The following is a 24,139-nucleotide window of genomic DNA, read 5'->3' on the forward strand; positions in this document are numbered from 1 at the left end:
AGGGAGGTTTTTATATTTTACCTTAACAAAAGTCAAAAAATGCGATGGGCACATCGTATTCGTATCGTACCTACAAGGAAACTGGGAAAGGAGCACTGAGCAGAAAACTCCCTCTCACGCCTGAAACCCTCTCTTTCAAGGCGTAAAACAGCTAGAACCAGTTTCTAATTTCGTGGAATTTCGTCCATTCCGCAGTCCGCTCCGAGTAAACCAAAATATTATTAGTGTTTCGGACGAGGCGCCTCCCGTCATCACAAGGGATTGAACCCTAGAAACATAAGGATTTGGTAACCCTAGTTTCTACAATTTTCCAAGCAATACTGTTTATTCCTTTTCTTTTTCATTAGCTCCAGTTGTTCTCTCGGGGGCACGGACTACTTAAATGCCTCACACTTCGTCTGCTAGAAAACATGGTGGAGATCAGTCGGACGTTAGTGGTTCTCTTCAAAAATCCCAACGGGCCAAAATGGGAAGAATCACTGAAGACGGCGATAGGAAGGTAACTCTTGCTTCCTCTTGAATTTGACCAACAGTTTCAGTGTTAAATTATATTATATTTTACGGATAAGTACACTGGTAATTGAAAACTCTCTAGCTTTGGATTATTATCCTCGTAATTACTCGTTCTTGCTTTTTTTTTTTTTTTTCTGTATCTTTACTGCAGAGTTCGAACAAGAGACTCAAGGATGTTGAGATTAGCGTTCCAATAGTCTATGGAACTATCTCATTCTGGCTCGGTAAAAAGGCGAGTGAGTAAGTATGTTGGCTGGTGGATTCGGACTCTTCTCGCCACGTGTTCGACTAATTTTCTCCTGCTTACTTTAATTAGGTATAATTCGCACAAGTGGACTGTCTATATTCGTGGAGCAACAAATGAGGATCTGGGTGTAGTGATCAAGCGTGCCGTGTTCCAATTACATCCCAGTTTCAATAATCCCACTCGGGTTGTGGAGTCGCCCCCATTTGAGTTGTCGGAATCTGGGTGGGGAGAATTTGAAATTGCCATCACCCTTTATTTCCACAGCGACGTCTGTGATAAGCAGTTGGACTTGTGAGTTGTTCTTTTTCTGTTCTACCTTTTCTGCTTTTTAGTTGCTGAATTCAGATTTACTGCGATGCTAACTTCAATTTGGTAATACTGGCTTCACATTTTACAGATATCACCATCTGAAGCTGTATCCAGAGGATGAATCTGGGCCCCAAACGACCAAGAAACCTGTTGTTGTAGAATCTTACGACGAGATTGTGTTTTCCGAACCATCTGAGAGTTTCTTTACTCGTGTACAGAATCATCCTGCTGTAATTGTGCCTAGGCTACCTGCTAGTTTCAACTTACCTCCTCCTGGTATGGTCATTGATATTCTGTCTTGCGTACAACTTGTTTGTATATTTTAATAAATCTTACCTACCATTTTCAAAAAAGTAATATTCCTTTTTTAAAGCTTTTTACTCTTTCCAATGTTGTTTGGTTTTCATTTTTGTAGGAACAATTGACAATGTTAATGAAAAAAAGAGAGGTGATACCAAAGATCATCCGCTAAGCCAGTGGTTTATGAACTTCTCAGAGGCAGATGAGCTACTAAAACTTGCAGCTGCTCGACAACAGGTTAGAATGAATTAGATGGTATTTGGTTCTATTTCCCTGTATCTGAAAAACAGTGCCACATAGGTGTTTCCCCAATGGAGTTTGAAATGTTATTTGGTTAAACTATTTATCAAAGAAACATTTTTCTTGGGTTGTGTGCAAGCTATCTATTGGGGGAAACATAAAAAATGATGTTCCCCCCAACACATAGGTGTTTTATCGCTATTCAGCTTATGTAGCACCTAATGGTGTTTAATAACACCTAGCTGTTAAAAAACATTTTTAAACAACTTTTCTCGTTTTTCAGGGGAGATGTTGTACAAAACGTTTATTAAATAAATGACAATGGAACTAAACAGCCCCTTGGTTGCTCCCATTTTTCTTGTTTTTTTAATAGGTATTTCCATTTCACTTCTTATTTGTTTATCTTTGGATTATTGATTGTAAGTACTCTTTTGGATAACTCCATTGTGATATGATGTAATAGGAGAGAATCTCAAGGATTAAAGTTTCATAAAAAATTTTATAGTTTATTCCAACTTTATTGGTAATCAAGGCAAAATCCTTGGAAATATATTGTTTTAGTTGAGTTGAGAAATACACCCGCAGTAATTCAGAAAATATAGGAAAATGAAGAAAGAAAGGAAGAGAAAGAAGAAAGAGGTTTCAGCAGTAGGTTGTGGAAGAAGAAGAAAAGGGAAGAGAGAAAAGAAGAGTTCGAACCTCTCTCTCTAGCCCCCTTGATCTCTTTTATTAACTTAATTATAAAATTAAGTACAATTACTTGGATTCCCTTAATGGGTGGCCAACACTAAAGAAATAATTAAACAAAACAAAAAAAGCCCATAACTAAGGCCCATAACCAACAAACATAAACTTGAAACACTACTTAAAAGAAAAAAAAAACACTAGGGCCCATTCAACCCATTATCACTACACTCCCCTCAAGCTGAGCATATATGTCAATCATACCCAACTTGTTTACATAATGTTGAAGCTTTGCCTTTGGAACTCCGACTCCCTTAGTTAGAAAATCGGCTAACTGCTTTTCTGATGCAATGGAAGGAAGGCATACCTTTCTTGAAGTCACTCTCTCCTGTATAAAGTGTCTATCTACCTCAATGTGCTTAGTTTTATCATGCTGAACCGGGTAGTGAGCAATGCTAATAGCAGCCTGATTATCACAATACAACATTAGTGGCTCGTCACATGAAACACCCATCTCATCAAGGAGAAATCTAAGCTATAACTACTTAGAAACCCCATGGGCCGTAGCCCTATACTTTGCTACAACTAAAGATCTAGCAACCACTGACTGCAATTTACTTCTCCAGGAGACAATATTTCCGGCTACCATAGCACAATGACTCGATATGGATCTCATATCATATGCATTTCTTGTTCAATCAACATGTGTATATGCTTTTACCTTCATGTGGCCATGTTTAGTAAACAATATACCTTTCCCGGGGGTTCCCTTAAGATAGCATAACACCCTTTCAGCAACAACCATATGTGTCTTTGGGAGCATGCATGAACTGGCTGATGACACTCATAGCATATGAAATGTCTAGATGAGTCATACATAGATAAAGAAGTTTTCCCAGTAGTCTCTAAAACATTTCTCTGTCAACTAAAAGTTCTCCATCATTAACTAAGGGTTTATGGTTCATATCAATAGGGGTAGAGGTAGATTTAGCACCAAGTTTTCCAGTCTCAATAGGAAGATCCAACACATACCTCCGTTGAGAAATAAATATACTTTCCTTGGACCTAACAACCTCAATGCCAAGAAAATACTGCAACTCCCCTAAGTCTTTGATCTCAATTTTTTTGATGAATGAATGGCATTTTATTAAATAGAGATAGAAATAGTACAAGCATGAAGCACCCTAAGAGGAGGCATGAGGTGTTACCTCCCCTTAAAGATGGTTCCAAACCCAACTCTTTTCAGATTGCAGTTACAAATTAGCTAAAAACAAAGAATCCCTTGAAGCCCCTTGTTTAGATAAAGAATCTGCCAAAGCATTTGCCGATCTAATAACCCATTGAAAGCTACTGACATGGTGCTCGTAAACCATTTGACTTTTTTGATGATGTCCTTATATCCCCAAACAACAGTTTCTGGGTCCGACATCCATCCCACTGTCACATTAGAGTTTCCTTTAACTATCAAATTAGTCACTCCAAGTTGGTTGGAAATTTGTAATCCTTGTACCACAACTAATATCTTAGCCCTTGTAGAGTCTCCATAACCCACTGGACTTGAGAATAAGGACAAAATGTTGCCATCCTTATTCCTCAAGATCTCTCCTATACTCGAAGGTCCTGGATTGCCTTGACTTCTCCCATCATAGTTCAACTTCACAACTCCTTCCAGAGGGGGTAACCAACTTGCTTGTGTTCTATTTTTCTTGGATGATGTGGAGGCCACTGCTGCCCAATCCTTCGAAGGTCATCATTAGAGTAATCCGCAAAGAGATCAATAGTTTTTAGCCAAAGGATTGCCCTTGTCAGTATACAATCTTTTATTTCAGCAATGCTTCTCTCATTCTCTTGGAAAATTCTGGCATTTCTTTCCTCCCAAATGGTCCATAAGAGGGCTGCCCTAATACATTTCCACATTACTTTCCCTCTCTTTGTTGGCCAACCAAAAAAAGACGGATCAAAAAGCAGATTTACTTCAGGAGGTAGGTTCCACTTGTACCCAAACAACATAAAAACCCAATTCCAAATATTTACTGTAAAAGAGCAAGAAATCAGTAGGTGATAACAGTCCTCATTCTGCACTTTACATAAAATGCACCAATTGGGGGACAAGCATGAATAAGGTCTCTTTTTTTGTACATTGTTCACAGTATTAATTTTACCATAACACACTTCCCAACAAAAACCAACAGTTTTAGGTGGAATTGGCCTTGACTAGACTTCTTTAATTGGGAACAACAAAGGGGAAGGAGTAGAGCAAAGGGACTTAAAGAAGGAAGAACAAGAGAAGGAGCCACTCGAGGTCAAAGACCAAATTCTTTTATCTGGTTTAGGAGGGTCCAAACAAACAGAATCAAGTAAAAGTAAGAGCTCAGAAGTAGAAACCGATTCCTCATCCCTCAACCCTCTACGGAACCCAAAGTCTTAATTAAGAGACAATGGGAGAATGGGGGGAGAAAGAAACCTCGAAACAAGCTCCTTTTTATAGAGGGAAATAGAAAAAAAGGGAGAGATAAAGGTCTTTTAATGGTTGGTTGCCCACCCAAACATCTTCCCAAAAAAGCACAGAATTACCATTGCAGACATCATACCTTACGAACTTGAGAAATTTTGGGAGGATGCCAAAAATCGCCTTCCAAGGTGTAGTGAGTGTGGCTTGTTGAGATACCCCGACATCCCAACTTGATTCAGAACAACCATGGATAGTAGCCACCACCTCATGCCACAATCTCTCTCTTTCCAGAGGCCACCTCCATAACTACTTGCCCAAAAGCGCTTCATTCTTATTTACTAGGTTCTCTAACCCTAAGCCCCCTTGTTCCTTGCTTCGACTCACCACCTCTCATCTAATCAAAAGATCCTTTTTCTCTGCACCTGGTTCCCACAAAAAATCCCTCATCAACTTTTCTATCTTCTTGGATTCCCTAACAGGTATCCTGAAAACAGACAAAAAGTAGATGGGTAAGTTTGCGAGTGTGGCCCTAATCAAAGTTATTCTACCCCCCAGAGAGATATAGTTCTTTTTCCAAGTCACTAGCCTTTTTTCAAATTTCTCTACCAATGGGATCCAAAACCTACTTTCCTTTGGATTTGCACCTAGGGAAAGTTCTAGATAGGTCAAGGGCCAAGCATAAATAGGGCAATCTAAGCAAGCAACAATAGACTCCAACTCCTTTCCCTCCACATTTAGCCCCACCACACAACTCTTCTCAAGATTTATCTTCAGGTTTGAGACATTCTCAAAGAGGGTTATTAGATTTCTCAGATTCCTTGCCCTCAACAAATCACATCCCTTACAAAAGATTATGATATCATCTGCAAACTAAAGGTGGGTAACCGGAACTTGATTTCTTCCTAATCTCCATCCTCTTATCAATCCAACCTTGTCTGCTTTTGACAAAAGTCTACTAAAAACATCAACAACCAATGTGAAAAGGAAAGGGGACAATGGATCACCTTGTCTCAAGTCCCTACATGCAGGGAAAAAATCCTTTACTTCTCCATTGCTAAAATTGAGTAATGGAAAGACGTCAAACAACCACCTATCCACTTGCACCGTCTATCCCCAAAACCACACTTTCTGAGCACCTCTAACAGAAAACTCCAATCCACTAAATCATAGGCCTTTTCAAGATCCAATTTGCAAACAAAACCTTACCTACCCAATCTTCTCATCTCTTCCACACTTTCATTTGCTATTAAAATTTGGTCAACTATTTGTCTACCATGAACAAAAGTACCTTGAGCTTGACTTATGATGGGGGGAAGAGCCTTTTTGATCCTCAAAAATAAGATGTTTGTCAGTATCGTATAGATGCTTGTTATCAAGCTAATTGTCCTAAAATCTTTGGGATGTTTGGCCTCTTTCTTCTTAGGGACCAGGGGTAGGAAAGTGGCATTTACTCCACGGCTAATGACAGACTATTCCTCAAATTCTTTGAAAATTTCTAACAAGTCTCCTTTAATTATGTTCTAACAGTTTTGAAAGAAAGCCATAGTAAAGCCATTTGGCCCTGGTGCCTTAGATCTATCCATTGAAAAAATTGCTTGTCGTATTTCCTCCTCCTCAAAACTCCTTTTCAACCACAATTTCATCTCTTCAGACAGTGTAGGCCAACCCAACCCAGCCAACTTCACTCGATTAGTTAGAGGTTTCCTTGATATAGATTTGAAGTGCGTTTCAAAACAATTGGCTATTTCCTCTTGGGAGTCCAACTCCACATCATCCACTTCAAGTTTAGTCACCAAGTTCTTCCTTCTTCCATTGGCCATCTCATGAAAAAATTTGGTATTACTGTCCCCTTCCTTTATCCATTTATGCCTAGATTTCTACCTCCAAGATATATCTTCTCGCAAAAGAACCTCCTCTAATTCCTTTTTCAACCTCCACCTTAATTCTCTTTCTTGAGTATTCATGGTTTGTTGAGATTCCTTCTCATCCGGTCCTCTATTTGGGTCATCAGATTGGATTTTTGTTCCCTTATTCTCTCAAAAAGGTCCCTATTCCATTCTCTTAAGTTCTCCCTCAGGATTTTCAACTTCTTATGAAACCTTACCCCTTTCCACTTCACCCCCTTATATCTTGATTCCACCATTCCTCAATCTTTTTTACAAAATTTGGGTGTGTCAGCCACATATTTTCGAATCTAAAGGGTTTGGGTCCACTTTTGAAAGGTTCTTATTCTAGCTCAATGGGACAATGGTCGGAGGTAACTCTAGGTAGAGCTTTGGATAGCAAGTCTCTCCAATGATTTTCCCAACTTTTGTTAAAAAGGAATCTATCAAGCTTCGAGCAAGTGGGGCTTTCTTGGAAGTTGGACAAAGTAAAAAGGCCCTGCACAAGAGGAAGCTCTTTAAGCTCACTACAATTAATAAAATCATTAAATTTTCTCATACTAACTGTAATGAGCTGTTGGGGTTTATTTGTCTCATTAACAAAGCGTAATACATTAAAATCGCCACCCAAACACCAAGGACCCTCCCATAGCCCTTGGATTCCATATAACTCTTCCCAAAATTCATTCCTCTCTCTATAGATATTAGGGCCATACACATTGGTCAACACCCAAAAGAAACCATCGTTTACCGACTTGAACTTTACAGACATCGAAAAGTTTCCCATTAACTCCTCCTCTGCCTCTACAACATTCTCTCTCCACAATGTGACAATACCCCTTGAAGCCCCCCAAGAGGGTGCAAAGGCCCAACTTATTCCTTTTGACTTCCACACACTTCTGGCCCATCTTTTGTCAAATTTGACTAATTTGGTCTCTTGTAGCATCACTATATCGGGCCTATTCCTTCTGAGCAGGTCTTTAATTAACCTCATTTTCCTTGCGCTCCCTAAGCCCCTCACATTCCAACTGATGATTTTCATGGGAAACAAAGTTTTAGAGCCCAACTAAGGTTAAAGGTTCCTACTTGGGAGTCTTTCTTCTTCCCCTTCTGCCACTAAACTCAATGTCCCCTTCTATATCTGAAATCAACCTCTTTACCTCAGTTCTTTTCTTTTTCTTTCTATTATTTCCCACTCCCGGGTGCTTGGACAGTTTTTTGGGTTCCCATTCTCATATGTGTTTTCCTCCAAATAATCCTCTATGGTCTTATACTCCTCCAATAGTTCACTGATTTGCCCCCAAATCCTCTCTAATTCTTCATCCTGCAATTTTTTCAAGAGTAGCTCTACCCCCTCCTTTTCACAGTTTTTGTCAACATTCTTAGAAACCATACACAACCCCTCCCTTTGTGTGTATTCCTTAAGAAGATTACATATTAGATTCTAGATTCTCTCTAACTCCTCCTCTTGCTTTTTTCTCAACTGAAGCTCTCTCTCCTTTTCAACACAACCATTAGCTATGCCCACACCTTCCCCTCTAAAAGTTGTTCTTTCTGGTTGAGAAACTTCTCGAGAGCACTAATGTCTTCTGTATCACTGCTAGTAACCACAATATTATCTACATAAACAATAAAGAATGTCACTAGGGTGTTTCTTCTCTTAACAAAGAGGATATGATCTAGTTGAGTTTGAGTGTAGTTGAACTGAACAAAAGCAGCCCTAAACCTATCAAATCAAGCACGTGGACATTGTTTCAGGCCATAAAGTGGTTTCTTCAATAAGCACAACTTACCTTGCATCTCCTTGCCATATATATTAGGAGGAAGGGACATATATACCTCTTCAGTAAGATCACCATTCAGAATGCATTCTTAACATCAAATTTATATAGAGGCCAATCACCACTCACTGCTAAGGATAAAAGAACTCACCGAAGTCATTTTAGCAACTAGAGAAAAGTCTCAATGTAATAATTTATCAAAAAAAAAGTCTCAATGTAATATATCCCATATACCTGATTATATCCCCAAGCAACCAACAAGACCAGCCTTATACCTCTCAATTGACCCATCTGCACGATACTTGATAGTGAGAACCCACTTGCACCCAACAGGTTCCTTCCCAACTAGCAAGTTAACGATATCATAGGTATTGTCTTTATGAAGGGCTTCTATTTCAGTCCTCATAGCATCTCTCCATTTTGGTGTGGCTATAGTTTCTGAAAGACTTTGGGATGGGTTGAGAGGAAACGGAGGCTAGAAAGGCATAGTAGGATGAGGACAACAAGGTGTTGGAAAGGTGTTTTGGAAATACAATGAGTTGTACATTTCCTCTTACCTTTTCTCAAAGCAATGGGTAGGTCAAAGTCTGGAAACAAGGGTGTTGGTGGAGGAGGTGATGGCTCTCTTCAACAATTGGAAGTGCATGAGACTCAACTGGAGGTATGGGGTCAATCTGTGTTTGTTTTAGCCTTTGCTGCTAGTACTACTTTTGGAGAATAGGATGAGCGGTAAAAACTGGAGGACTAGCAGGAGGAGGGAGAGGGAGTAGGAATGGAAGACCTCAAAGTAGGACCCCTCCACGAGAATGGGGGTAACTGTGGAGGGCTCAACACAAGACTCAATTGGAGTTGGCAAAGGAAGGGATGAAGAAAACTACTCAAGAGATCTCTCCACCTCATAAGGACGATTATAAAAAGGAATTGACTATGCAAAGGTGACATCCATGGAAACAAACTGAGTGCCACTAATGGGATCAAAACAACAATACCCTTTTTGTGTGGAGGCATAATCAAGAAAGATACACTTTTGAGCCTTGGGGTCAAACTTATGTCTCTTAGAAATGGGAATGTGGACACAACAAGTGCAACCAAAGACCAAGGAATGGAGAAGATCTCAACACAAGGAAAGGACTCCAAAAGGAGATTTTAACCCCAAAACTCGAGAAGGCATGCAGTTAATTAGGTAGGTAGTTGTTAAAATTGCATCACCCTAAAATTTCACAAGAACATGGGTAGCAAAAAGGATGCTCCTTGCAACTTCTACAATATGTCTGTTTTTCTTCTCTTCTACATTTTGTTGTGGAGTGCGGGTACAAGAACTCTGATGAACAACCCCAAACTTTTCAAGATAGGAGGTAAGGTCCTTCTCAAAATATTCCTTAGCATTGTCTGATCGGAATATTTTGATGCGGGTGTTAAACTGAGTATGTGTGATGACGCACAAAATCGCCAGCTTTCGTGCTGGAGGACAGCTTGTACGATGAGTGCTGAAGTTGGCAGACTGATCTGCAAGAGAGAGAGAGAGAGTCAGAGTATCCGTGGGTTTAGACCTGGGGTGAGCACTCCGATGCTTAAGTTAGCCGAGCTTATAGTGAGCAGGAGAGCAAGAAAACGAGAACTAAAGTTGCACTTACATAGAGATAGTTAATAGCTCCTAGTATGTGTGGTTCCATCCCCACACTTATTTATTTTATTTCCTCTTATTATAGTTGGGTCGACTGGCCCGTGTTTATCCTTGTTTATGTTTATCTTTATTTTTTTGTGTTTTATTTTAAGTAGGGGTATCAGAGTAACTCCTACTCTTGTAAGGAGACTAATCTATATATAATACCTAAGATCTAATGGGGCGGTAGATTAATCAAACCGAGCCCCTTCATTCTTTCTCTCTTCTAATGTAATTCAAGAAGAAGAAAGAAAGAAAGAAAATAGCTAGGCTTCAAAGAGAAGAAGAAGAGCGCCTGGTTCTTGGAGGTTGTTGGAGTGTTGGAGACTCTGCCCAAGAAAGTGAAGACTCTTGGAAGATTGCCCAGGTGACCAAGAAGAATCAGAGTTTTTAGGTGCGACCAAGATTAGGGTTTCAAACTAAGGTGGTGATCAGAATCTTTTTTGAGAAAGGTACAATTTTTAGTTGAACCGATTTTGGTTAGAAGTTGTCAAGATCTTTTCTAAGTAGTGGCTGATAAAACTAGATATTCTCTGCTGGTTTCCCCTTGGCATAAAACCCTTTGACCTCTTTTTTGAGGAATCAAGGACTGGTTTTGACTGTTATTGATCTGGAAAATTGATTTTTTTTTATTGAGATTACTTTCTTGGAAAGAAATTGTCGACTGAAACCAAGTTTTGGTGCCTATTCTTTGCTGAGATTAAATTCTGGGTTTATTTTTCTCTGATTTTCTTAGTGTTTCAGCAGAAAAAGTCTTTTTGGTCTTCTTCTTGGAGTTTTGTGACCTATTCATGCTCTACATAGAATGGAGAAGGTTGGAAGTGAGTTAAAAATACAAGGGGAAGGATTTTTTGGGACTGGTAACATGACTGAAAACTTGTTCTAGATTACCACTGTTAGGTTTGATGGAACAAATTACTTGGAGTGGGCCCAATCGACAATGATGGCCATTGGAGGTAGAGGTAAAGGTAAATTAGGGTACGTGGCCAGAGACACAAAGAAACCAGCCAAGGAAGATACATATTATCCAAAATGGGTTCAAGAGAACTACTTGGTGATGACTTGGCTATGCAACTCTATGCAGCCCCACATCAGCCGAAACTACCTTTGGGCAAAAACAACCAAGGAGATTTGGGACAGCATGAAGGAGACTTATTCTCAACCTCTTAATGTGGCTAGAGCTTATGAGCTGAAGTATGAAGTGAATAACCTCAAACAAGGGGAGAAGTCAGTCTCCATGTATTTGCTACTCTGAAATCCCATTGGCATGAAATTGATCACTTGGAAACTATTGAATGGGAAAGCCAGAGGGATGCAACAACATATAGAAAACTGATTGGAACAAATAGAGTGTTTGAGTTCTAGCTGGTCTAAACTTAGATTTTGACATTATAAGACAACAACTTTTCACTAGGGAGAGTGTGACTTTATCTCAAGACTACTCATTGGTTCACAGTGAAGAGAGTAGGAGGAAGGTTATGCTATCTTTTCAGCCTACAGAAGTAGCCTTGGTAGCAACAAAATCTAAGGTTGGAGGGGAGAAGGATAGAGAAATTAGGAAGGGAGACAAAAGAGATAGTGTTTGTGATCATTGCAAGAAGCCTAAACACACCAGGGACACTTGTTGGAAGTTGTATCCTCACCTAATGCCAATAAGACTTAGAAACAAGAAGGGGAGTGCTAATGTGGTAACTACTGCAGACAGTGCTAATGTGACATTTAGTATTGTGCAGAGAGTGCATTTGTCTGATTTCATCTCCTTAACCTCAGTTTTGCATGTTCCTAAGCTTAGCGCTAACTTGCTTTCAGTTAGTAGTATTATTAAGAACTAAAATGGTTCAGTAATCTTTTTTTCTGATCATTGTGTTTTTCAGGATCTGGAAACGAAGGTGATTGGGATTGGCCGTGAGATGAATGGAATTTACCTTCTTGATCATCCACAAGGGATGTAGAATGAAGTTGGGATATTGTTTGTCTCTCAGTCTTGGAGTCAGATTATGCTTTGGCATAATCGATTAGGTCATTTGTCTTTTTGGGTTTTTGAAGAGTCTGCTTCCGAATTTATTTCAGTCTAAGTGTCTAGTTTGAAGTGTGAAAGTTATGAACTTGCAAAACATTGTAGATCAACTTATCCTTTGAGTTATAAAAAAAACAACATTCCTTATAAAATTGTGCATGCAGATGTTTAGGGGCCATATTATACTCCTACCATGGGGGGGTACATATATTTCTTGTTATTTGTTGATGATTATACCCGCTTCTCATGGGTTTACCTTATGCACTCTCGAGCTAAGGTCCCTTCTCTGACTCAGGCTTTCCATCAGATGGTTTTGACCCAGTTTGAAATCAAGATCAATTCTTAGATCTGATAATGCCAAGGAGTACTTTGCAAAACCCTTGGCATCATGTCTCCTAGATCATGGAGTCATTCATTAGAGCACCTGTCCTCGTACACCTTAGCAGAATGGGGTTGTTGAGAGAAAAAATAGACATATCCTAGAGGTAGCCAGAAGCATCAAGCTCAACTCTAATGTTCCCATACGCTTCTGGGGGGATGCAATTTATATAGCTGTTTACCTTATTAACAGGGTTCCTTCACAGATTCTAGACATGAAAACACCATTCGGCCTTCTGTATCCAAACAAGAATCTATTCACTATTCCCCTTAAAACTTTGAGTGTACTTGTTTTGTTCAAATCCTTGGACCTCATCGCTCCAAGTTTGATCCGAAAGCTACTAAATGTATTTTCCTTGGGTATGCACAAAATCAAAAGGGATATTGCTGTTATGAGCCTATTTCAGGGAAATGTTTTGTGTCCATGGATGCTACCTTTTTTGAGGATATGCCTACTATCATAGGACTTCTCTTGACGAGGAGAGTAGTGAGGAAGGGATTTCAGTTTCAGCCCCAAGAGTCTCATTACCTGTCCCAGTTACTAAGGGGGAGTGTCGTGAAGAGGGTTGTCAAAAGTGCAGGGAGTTGAGAGTGTATCACAAACAATGGTGGAGGCAGGTTGATTCCCGTCCTCAATAGCTGTCCAAGCCGATTCCAACATCTTCTACAACCCTAGATCCAAACACTACCATTGCTCCCGCTGTTGAGCCAACCATTGCAGATACTTTGCCTTAAACCATTGATCCTCAGCCTCCTTTAGATCTTGATCTTCCAATTGCAATTCGTAAAAGGAAGCGCCATTGTACCCCATCCACTGCCCATTGTATCTCCAAGTTTCTTTCTTATGATTGTCTCTCAAAATCTTATAGATCTTATCTGGCATTTATTGCTACTATTCCTATACCTAGAACAATTCAAGAAGCTTTATTGATACCTGAGTGGAAGGAAGCAATGAAAGCAGAGATGGATGCTCTTGTTAAGAACAATACATGGGAACTAGTTAACCAACATGAGGGGAAGAAACTTGTTGGATGTAGATGGGTATTTACTGTGAAGTATAATGCTGATGGTTTTGTAGAGAGATATAAGGCTAGATTGGTTGCAAATGGATTCACACATACTTATGGCATAGACTATATGGAAACCTTTGCACCATAGTTGTTAAGGCGCCTAGGCGAGGCTAGGCGACCATGGGGTGCCAAGTCGATGGAATTTGCCCTAAACTATTTAGTTTAGCCTTTAGGTACTAGGAAGGGAGTAGGTTCAGCTGTTATAAATAATAAGTGCAGGAAGCTAGGAACTAGGAAGGGAAGGAGGAGGAGGAGGAGCCCGCCTAGTCGCCTAGGCGCTCGCCCAAGTCTTTGGGCGGTCGCCTAGTATACAAAACTATAGGCGTTTGGGCGAGGTGACATTGTAAAACCGCTTAGTCACCTAGGTGCCTGCCTAGGCGTCGCCTTGACAACTATGCTTTGCACCAGTTGCAAAGATGAACACTATTAGAGTCCTATCCATTGTTGCGAACTTATCATGGCTACTATTTTAAATGGATATTAAGAATGCTTTTCTCAACGGAGGCTTGCAAGAAGAGGTGTACATGGAGTTAACCCTCTGGTTTTTACAGTACAGAAGCAAGAAAGAAAGTTTGCTTGCTGAAGAAGGCTTTATATGGGTTGAAACAATCTCTGGTAGCTTGGTTTGATAGGTTTATACTAGCTTTGGACAAATTTGGTTACATACAGGCTCAATCAGATCACACTGTCTTCTTTAAGAAGACAAACTCTTCCTTGACCCTACTTGCTGTATATGTGGATGACATTGTGATAACAGGGAGTGATACTGGTGAGATTGAACCGCTTAAACATTATCTTCACAAGGAATTTGAAGTGAAGGACTTGGGGGAATTGCGCTATTTCCTGGGAATTGAGGTAGTTTGATCTAAGCATGGCATTTTTGTTTCTTAGAGAAAGTATGTTCTTGACTTATTGGAGGAAACTGGAAAGTTAGGAGTGAAGCCTGCTGACACACCCATTGAGCTGAACCATAAAATAAGTGCAAAAAGTGTAAAACTTCTTGAGGACAGAGCTATGTATCAAAGGTTGGTTGGAAAACTTCTTTATCTTTGCCTAACTCGGCCAAATATTTCATATGCTGTCAGTGTTAGTTAGTACGTGCATTCTCCTAGGACCACTCACCTCCTTGTAGTGGAAAGGATACTTGCTTACTTGGAGAGATGCCCAGAGAGAGGCATACTTTTCAAGAATAGTGGTCACATGAAAATAGAAATAAATACGGATGCATCTCAAGAAGCATGCCTTCCTTACGTTGCGTCAGACATGCAGTTAGCTGATATCTTCACCAAAGCAGTCACAAAAATCAAGTTGGAGACATATTTACACAAGTTGGGCATGACAAATATCTACTCCCAACTTGAGGGGGAGTGTAGAGATAGTTAATAGCTCTTAGTATGTGTGGTTCCATCCCCACACTTATTTATTTTATTTCCTCTTATTATAGTTGGGCCGGCTGGCCCTTGTTTATCCTTGTTTATGTTTATCTTTAGGGGTATTAGAGTAACTCCTACTCTTGTAAGGAGACTAATCTATATATAACATCTAAGATCTAATGGGGCGGTAGATTAATCAAACTGAACCCCTTCATTCTTTCTCTCTTCTCTTCTTCTTCTCTTCTTCTCTTCGAAGCCTAGCTGTTTTCTTTATTTCTTTCTTCTTCTTGATTTACATTAGAACACAGATCTATTTTTTATTCAAGTACTTAATTGCACGTACCTTGTAAAGGAGGGTTGATAGGCATTGGGGTCCGAGATATCCAAGGAAGACCTTATCGGCCCATTATCTTTGGGGCACGTTCCTCCTATGTTGGTGGTGATCTTCATCCAGTTTCTCTAAGTCGTAGGGGGACCGAGATCATCCACGCCAGGTGGGTGACGTGCTACCACCTAACTCGGAACCGATAGGCACGTTAATTTGGATAAGGTTAATCTACCATGTAGGTCGTCAGATTGGTAGGTAGGTACCCTAGAAGTCAGTTGACTACTTAGCTTGTTGGCTACCTAGTCGGAAGAGTGCAGGTCAGCCTTTGAGGTCCTCGGCCTTCTCTCCCGAGGTGGAATGGGCTGCCTTATTGCAGAATGTCTTGGGATACACATCTCACGTGGCGCTGAGGTGTCATTAGATTGTTCGACGTATCACGTGTCGCTTTGTGCTTGGTTAGGTAGGTTGGCCCAAGTCATCTTAGCTCCATCCAACCTGTTCCCATGTGGCATTGAGGTGTCATCTAACGGTTCAAACGTGGCATGTGGTGCTTCACAATTGGCGGGCCAAATCACCCCTCATCAATGTGTGTGTTCATGGAATTGTTGCACAAGTTAAGGCACTTTAACATGAGAGCGCATAACATAAATCCAAGTATATTGTGAAAAATCATCAATAAATAGGAAGAAACATCTATAGCCACCCATACACAGTAAATGGTAAGGCCCCCACACATTAAAGTGAACAATATTAAAAGGAAGAGTCGATCTTTTATTACTTAAAGGATAAGTGTTATTACAATGCTTTGAGAACTCACAAGACTCACAATGTAGACTTGATAGACTGATTCCTTTAAATAACTTTGGAAACAATTGACTTAATGAAGAAAAAGAAAAATGACCTAGACGACTATGACATGACATAATTGACTAGTGACTCTGAAACAAATGCACTTCTATTAGGTTGTACTTGGCTCTACTCAAGCATGTCTAATAGATAGATCCCATTTGCCGAATGGCCACTCCCAATTACCTTTTGAGATTTCATGTCCTAAAAAACACAATATGAAGGGAAAAAGGTCACACCATTGCTTTAAAAGGCTCTTGAGGCTAGGCTAAAGGCCTAAGCCTTGAGGCAAGCCTATGAAAAAAGGCCTGGCCTCAATAGCCTTAGACCCCATCAACAAAGCTTAGGCCTTGAGTTATTTGAGGTTTATGCCTTTGGACCTTTGGCCTCAATTATTCAACCTTGGCCTCAGAAAAAAAAAAAAAATCAAGGTTTACATAAGGGCAAACATAAATTTAAGAAAAAGAAATCCTTGTTTTATTGGTGTAATGATCAAATAAATAAACATACAAATAACACAAAAATACATATAGAATGTGTAAGAAAATAGTTTGCTTTATTTTTCATGTTTTATTCTTATCCATTTGCCCATTTATTATTATTATTATTATTATTTGATAATTCCCATTTATTCATTTATCTCATACTTGGTATTCTATTTCTTCTAAAGCACATGCATCATATATATGGTCACTCTTCACTAATGTATATTAGTGCAAGAAATGAAATAGGAATGCCTTGTTCTTAAAACAATGCTGGTTCATATCCCTAAATTGAAAATTTTAATAAGAAAAAAAAGTAAAAAAACTACTTTGGTACGATTCTAACATAAATTGTATTGTATATTTGGGGTACCAATACCCCCTCTTTAAGATATTTTTAAATTCTTTTTAAAAATTAAATAATATAAATCCAACCTTGTAAAATAAAAAAAACTGAAAAAAATTATGCATGGTTCAAAGTGTAGATAATCAATACATCCCTTTCAGCATATTGGGGTGTATGGATACTTTGAACCATGAATCCATGTTCTAATATATCATATAAGCCATATAAGATCCTAATTTTATGTTTTCATGTCTTTATTGTTTGTGGATTATATCCTTTTTTTTTTGCTCAAGGCTTACACCTCAAAACGCCTTGAGGCTTACGCCTCGCCCCTATGAGACACAACCGCTTCTTCTCCGCCTTTAGCCTTAAACCTTGAGCCACACTACAATTCAAGGATTTAGTCAAATTACTAACTGAAAGCAAATTGGTATTAAGTTTAGGTATATGAAGAACAAATGATAAGGTCAGGGCATTAGAGGTCTTAATGTCTCCCTTTCCTATGCTAGGTGCAAGAGAGCCATTAGCAAGGGATATCTTATCCTGACCAGAAAGGAGTGGGTAAGAGGTGAGTAACTGTGAAACACTGGTCATATGGTCAAAAGCACTAGAATCAATTACCCAAGGGGTTTTATTAGTACCTAAGGCAAAAGCATGATGTGCAGTGGCACGAATACCTGAGTGAGCATATGTAGAGGAAGGAACAACCTCTGAAGGAGCTGTAGCAATGGACTCCAAATGATTGATTATTCGGCCATACTTCTCATTTAGCCCTGGCGGCTGCAAGCTGTTTTTTTTTAGATAATTGACTGCAAGATGTTCTCCCACCGACTTCTCTCTATCCTATGCTTGTTCACCTTGTGAGGAGGTGGCTACATTTGCATTTCCATTTTTTCCAGTTTCAAACCTTTTCCCACCATTTTCTTTCTTGAATTTGGCAGGAATGAGCTCTAGATGCAACTTCCAACAGGTGTCTTTAATGTGTCTAGGCTTCTTGCAATATTCAAAGATAGCATCCTTCTTCCCAGTGTTAACCTTTGGCTTCATTCCGACATTGGCATACTGATCAACCTGCGTCTCGACAGGCTGAACCTGTCTTCTGCTCTCCTCACTGCTCACCATAGCATATGCTTGAGACAAAGTCACCTCATCCTTTGCTAAAACATTCTACATCACAATATCATACTCCAGGTTGAGTCCAATGAGGAACTCAAAGACCCAATTTCTCTCCACCAACTTCCTATATGTTTTTGTATCTTTTGTGCAACTCCAAACAACAACCTCCATCAGATCAATCTCTTGCCAAAGAGATTTCAACATAGATAAGTAGACGGCTAAGGGCTTCTCCCCCTATCTTAGATTATTTACATCATGCTTCAATTTGTAGGCCCGAGCAACATTAAGCATTTGGGAATAGGTCTCCATGACATTATTGTATACTTCTTTTGCAGTTTCCATCCACAGGTAATGCCGACTAATGTGTGGTTGCATAGAATTCACTAACCAATCCACTATTACGTAATTTTCCTTCATCCACCTTTCATAGGTAGGATCATCCTCCTCCGGTTTCTTCTTGCTCTCGATAATGTAACCCCATTTTCCTCTACTACACACATGTATCTTAATAGATTAAGATCAGGCTAAATAATTGGTCCTATCTAACTTTACAGTAGTCACAACCCCCAAAAGATTCTCCACTGACCCCCAAGCCCAAACTTGGAATCTGTGGAATATTTGGTCTCTCCTCCAGTTTGCTCCATTGAGTGAATGGATGCAAACAAAAATCAAATTAGGGTTTAATAGGCTAGATTTACTGTTCTAAGCATAGAATAACCCTTCAACCTCCCAAAGACAGGGTTTCATAGGACCCAATAGGATGGAGAGAAAGAGAGAAACTCCAACTGCTCCTACCAGAGATTCCAGCACTCAGCCCAACCAAAACCACCCTCAATAGAAATCAAAAGTCTTACATCTGATCCCCAAGCGCCAGGTTCAAAATGTCTATACGACCTATAATAAGATTTCTCCAATTATCTAGGGTTTTCGAGAAGAATCTCCAAGAACCTGCCTTGGGCTTCAACTAAGGATGAAAACCTCCACAAAAACTCTCCAAAAACCATTCTAACTCGGCTGCATAAGTTGCTGATTGATCAACCAATCGGTTCTCCATACACATTGTCTATGGGCAAAGAAACGAGAAAGAAGTCAAAAGTGAGAACCCGCTCTGATACCAAGTTGAGAAATGCACCTGCAGTAATTCAGAAAATATAGGAAAAGAAAGAAGAAGAAAGAGGTTTCAGCAGTAGGTTGTGGAAGAAGAAAAGGGAAGAGAGAAAAGAAGAGTTCGAACCTCTCTTTCTAGCCCCCTTGATCTCTTTTATTAACTTAATTCTAAAATTAAGTACAATTACCTGGATGCCCTTAATGGGGCGGTCAGCACTAAAGAAATAATTAAAGAAAACAAAAAAAAAACACTAAGGCCCATTCTCACTACAAGTTGAAATAGAGAAAATTTTGGGAGAGACAGAAGAAATAGAGAAAACAAAGAGGTAAGAGTAAAATGAAGAAAAAGAAGAAAAGTAGAAATATAGGAAGTGACAAAGTAAATGTAAATTAACACCATTGTTCTTGGCATTTCAAAGAATTTCAGAATTTTTAGCCAAATTCTGATCTTGAATCATGTCAGAACTTGCTTTAAACTGGAATTGAAATCATTAGTTCTTTTTTTTTTTTTGAGGTAGGGGTAGAGGTATGAAGTTTTAAGAGGTCTCATTGGTTCCACCAGACCTTCCTTTCCTGCCCTTTTCGATGGGAATTTAGTACGGGAGTGGTATGAGGCTTTAGCTAATTAATTTATTTCACATCTACAAAAAATTAAAATTCGATTCTCTGTGTGTGTGTGACAAGACCCCAAAATTCTGTAATTAAAAAACTTTTAAACAACTAAACCTGTTTTCACCAATACCATCTTTGTCTTCATTAGGTTTCCCCTACAGATTGCTCAGTTGGTGGGCCTGTGAGGACCTCATGTGTGAAAACCCTAATTTATCCATGGGGAGCTCCAAATTGAAGATCAACTCTTAGGTTGACAATAGGTAAAGTACTAAAAATGTCTGAAGTCCTTTTGAGTCACAACTGACAACATCCTAAGCATGGCCTTTTTATAAAACCGCCATAATGCAATGTGGTGTACAGTTCTTCCCCATAGACAGCAAGCCTGATAAAAAGGCAATTTCATTCAATGTGGTGTACTGCAATGAGGTTGCTTAGCCATATTCCCCAATGTTTTGCAGATGCAGCAGAGACTCAAATCCTTCCCTCTAATTTCATGCATTGAGTTTCACAGCCCATTACTTTGTTGTGAAGTCCTTTGGAAATCTATATACTTTCTCCAACTTCCGAGATTACTCTTATGTTGTAGATGTACTAAAAAGTAGATAACTTAATAGCATGAACAAAATGAACATAATAGTACAAATTTTAAAATGCTAGCTTTTACTTTGGATTACCACTGTAAACAAAGGCAATTTCAAAGTCACAGAGTGAGCATGATTTGAGTCATATGTTCTTGTTCTGTATACCAGGCTTCTTTCTGTTAGTGGTAGATACTAGACAAAATACACATGCATGGTGCATAACACAATTTGTTTCTCTTACATTACTGTCACAAATTCAACCCAACTGGTTAATCCTAGCCATTTATTTACTGGATTAATCAAAATCATCAAAAAGAAATAATAAGGGAAAAATGGAGGGGTGCATCCAGAGTCTTGTGCAATAGATAAATACCACTTAGGTTAAAAGGAAATTTCTAAATTCTATCTATTGATAAAAAAAAGGAATATTCTATAAAACAGTTTTAAGGCCAGCAATGCTGTATGGAGAAGGGTGTTGGGCAGTCAAGAAGCATGTTCAAAAAATGAGTTTGACAGAAATGTGTATGCTGAGATGGATGGGTGGAAAAATTAGAAAGCATAGGGCCAGAAATGAAGTTATTCAAAGGAACGTTGGAGTAGCTCCAATAGGTGATAAAATGAGAGAAAGTAGACTAAGATGGCTAAGTCCATATTTTTTAGGTAGTCAAAGGAAGAATGGTGGCTTGTCACATACATAGAAGGCTATCTACAGAACCTGCAAGAAGAGGCATTCTGTTGCAAGTTGAAGGGGCTAGAAGGCTTGGGGGCATTAAGATACCTTGTTTTCAAATGTCTTTGCTAACTAAAAGAGGGTATCTTTGGGTCAAGGATCGAACAAGAAGATGATGAAGCTTAAAAAAGCCTCGTAGAAGAAGTAACTGGTTTGGAGGTCATAGTTTTAGCTTTTGGGGGGAGGGGTTGTCTATGGTGTAGTTTCTGAGTGGTTGGTGTTATTGTTTTTTGAGTTTACTTGGGCTGAAGTGTGATGGTAGCTTGAGTTTATTTTTGGGATTATTGGTTTGAGTTGATTGTGGGATATGGGTGTTGTGGCGAGGGTTGTATTAGTTGGATAGTTAGGTTCTTTGGATTTTGTGTTTATTGTCCCTGGGTTGTCCTTGGAGGTCTTGTTGGGAGTTGAAGTTTGTTATTCCTTTCTCTCTCAAGCGACTTCTATTCACTCTCCTTGTACTTTCTTTTTTTCTTTAATAAATTTTATTCTATTACCAAGAAAAGGCATGATTGAAGTAGTAAAAAATGCTTTAAGCTCTTGTAATTTAACAATGAATATGGTACTAAACAGAACAGAATGTCAAAACAGCATTCCTGTAGCCCGCCCCATATAGGGATGAGGCTTAGATGATGATCAGAAATAAATAATCAGATGGAGTGGGAAGATCTAGTCTAGTTTAGGGGTCACCAACTCACCATGCCCAGAGATGCAGACACAACACTGATTGTGTCTGGAATTTCTATGCTTTTTTAATAGTCAGTGTCCACTACATTCTGTGGCGGTCCTGGGCTGACTAGTAGCATGTCAACATAGGTTTAAGTTTGAGGGTAGCCACTTGGTGCTAAAATGCTAGAGGCTAGGGCTGTATTTGTTCCAACACTCTCAATACCTCAGATATATGGGCCCAGCATCAGATAACAGCCTTTTAAGTCTGCTATACACCATGTACTGTTCCCCACACTTGAAAGCTTCTTTAAGTGTATGGAGTTTTCTCTTATTGCTAATAAACTTTCTTTGGTTATGGTTAAAAAAGGAAAAAAAAGATCATCTGGCCATGTTGATTTGACTAACTTTTTCATATGACTGATTGGGTGGCCCAACTCCATGCTGCATTATATATGGTGCTGTGTTTGCTCTAGCTCTACTAGACATTGACATTTAGGACTGCTGATAAGCTGAGCTGACCTAAACAGCTTTTAGATTAGCCTGACAATGAGTCAAAAACTTTCATCAAGTAATTAAGTAGCATGGTAGAAGCTCAGAAAATAATTGTGTGCATAAAACTGGCTCCTGGGAGTGGATAGGGTAGCCATGAGTTGTGAGAATTGTGTTGGTGGATGGGAGATGGGGAACATTGGTTTAGAGACTTGTTTATTCACTGTGTTGCATGAAAATTTATCCATCAAATTGCAGTTCCCTGTGTTTCATGTGGTTGCAAAATGGACCAAGGCTGTATCTGAATATCTTGACCGCTGGACCAGCCTAGATTTGAATATTTTGAACGTTTCTTCATCCCCATTCATTAGCCAATGTATGACTTGTTTGAAATCAATCAACTAGTGTCTTTTGCTATCCCACTTGAAAAGCTCTCACAGCATATTTTTTTGTCTTGTTTATTTGTACATAAAAAAATTAAGTTATTGTGAACTTAGCCACCAATCACCATACATCCCACTGTCCTGGTGGGAGCCCCAGTGTGATGTGTACATTGTGGTGGGCCTGGTGGCATCTGCATCACCTGAGTGCTCCTCATGTATATATAGGCTAGAAGTTCTCAACTATTTGAATTTTTATTTTTCTCTCAGACAAAATTATTTCAATATTTAGAGAAAAGAGTTGTGAATGCATTTTTGAAGTTGATCTTGACTGTGGTAGGTGCAAGCTTATATCGGAAAGCTTAGAAGACAGTTGAGTGTCATGGATGGACAACCTCCGCAAGCAAAGCCCACCTCTGCTCAGTGAATGTACTTGAGCTAACCATTATTTTTGGTGCCCCTTCTAGCTGCTACTTATGGATGTGTGAGAACTTCTGAATAACAATGATGTGGAACAACTGAGTTACTGTATGTATCAGTTATTTTTGTACCCAAAGAGAACGAGATTGAGTTCTCATTTCTGCCGATTAAAATCTAATTTTGCCATCCCATGTATTTACGTATCTTAAAATGGAGGCTTTTGTTGGAACACATGCAGTATCAGCTATTTGAAGATTTATATTTGATAACAGGAATAGAGGAAAAATAATTTTTTTTCTTGTCTTATGTTGTGTAGTTTCTTAAAGGTTGTTGCTAGAATCAATGAGCTGCACTAGGAAGGACAGGCCAGCCATCTCTCTGTTTGTGGAGTATGTATGGCTCACTTGGAGTTAGGACTTGTTTGTATGTAGGACCTAGATTCAAACTTCAGCAGACTGCATATATATATATATATATATATATGCGTTGACCCTCTAGCTACGCTGTTTTTATTCCTCCTTTTTCTTTTCTGAAACGATGTAATTGATCAGATATGTTATGTCAACCGTGGGACTCCCACTCAGGTTCAAGACAGTTGAAAGAGCATGCTTTGACGTGAAACAAGAGCATTTTGTGGATAAGGGGATCAAACTTTTTTTTGTTAAAAAGAGTTTTTGTGGATGGAATATGTTTGCATCCGTCTTATTTACTTGTAACCTGTTATGCCCATTACCCAATGTTGCTCCTGGCTATCTGTGGTCCTGGAAGGGAGTTCGGATCTGCTCTCACAGAGCATGCCTCATACCGACCTACGTTTCAGCCATGCATTGGGGCCATGAATAAAAATTTCTATTTAAGAGTCGTGCATTGGCAACATGCTGTGAGGTGCGTTCTGTGAGGAGCGGATCTGATATCCTTGGAAGGGATAGATGTGATGGGATCTGCTCCTCACAAATGGGCGCCTCAGGCATATCCACCGAGCATTAAAAACATCTCCTGTGAATAATAACAAATAAGTACGGGAGAAAACATCTCCCGTGAATAATAACAAATAAGTACAGGAAATGTTTCTAATGCATGATAGGATGTGCGTGTAGAATAGATCCGGTCTTGGGGTATACAGGGT

At 39.3% G+C, this 24,139-nt stretch overlaps 1 protein-coding gene across 4 annotated transcripts; it reads left to right on the top strand.

Moving 5' to 3' along the window:
- LOC148851155 (transcription initiation factor TFIID subunit 14b-like) lies at window positions 1-23,319 on the top strand. 4 transcript variants are annotated; one of them, XR_016099295.1, is made up of 8 exons: window positions 42-287; window positions 406-499; window positions 665-753; window positions 830-1,051; window positions 1,158-1,345; window positions 1,485-1,606; window positions 1,893-1,982; window positions 22,934-23,319. XR_016099295.1 is itself a non-coding variant. In XM_088944889.1 (7 exons), the coding sequence occupies exons 2-7, from the start codon at window positions 467-469 to the stop codon at window positions 23,018-23,020; spliced, it is 741 nt and encodes a 246-aa protein (XP_088801015.1). In that variant the 5' UTR covers window positions 42-287; window positions 406-466; the 3' UTR covers window positions 23,021-23,319. The 4 variants fall into 4 exon arrangements, 2 of the variants coding, with proteins under 2 accessions (XP_088801014.1, XP_088801015.1); XR_016099294.1 differs by having other exon boundaries at window positions 42-499; XM_088944889.1 differs by lacking the exon at window positions 1,893-1,982.
- Window positions 23,320-24,139: the final 820 nt, after the last annotated feature.

This window comes from Nelumbo lutea, chromosome 5 (genome assembly GCF_056320005.1).
Source record: "Nelumbo lutea isolate HS-2025 chromosome 5, American lotus-T2T, whole genome shotgun sequence".
Taxonomy (NCBI): domain Eukaryota; kingdom Viridiplantae; phylum Streptophyta; class Magnoliopsida; order Proteales; family Nelumbonaceae; genus Nelumbo; species Nelumbo lutea.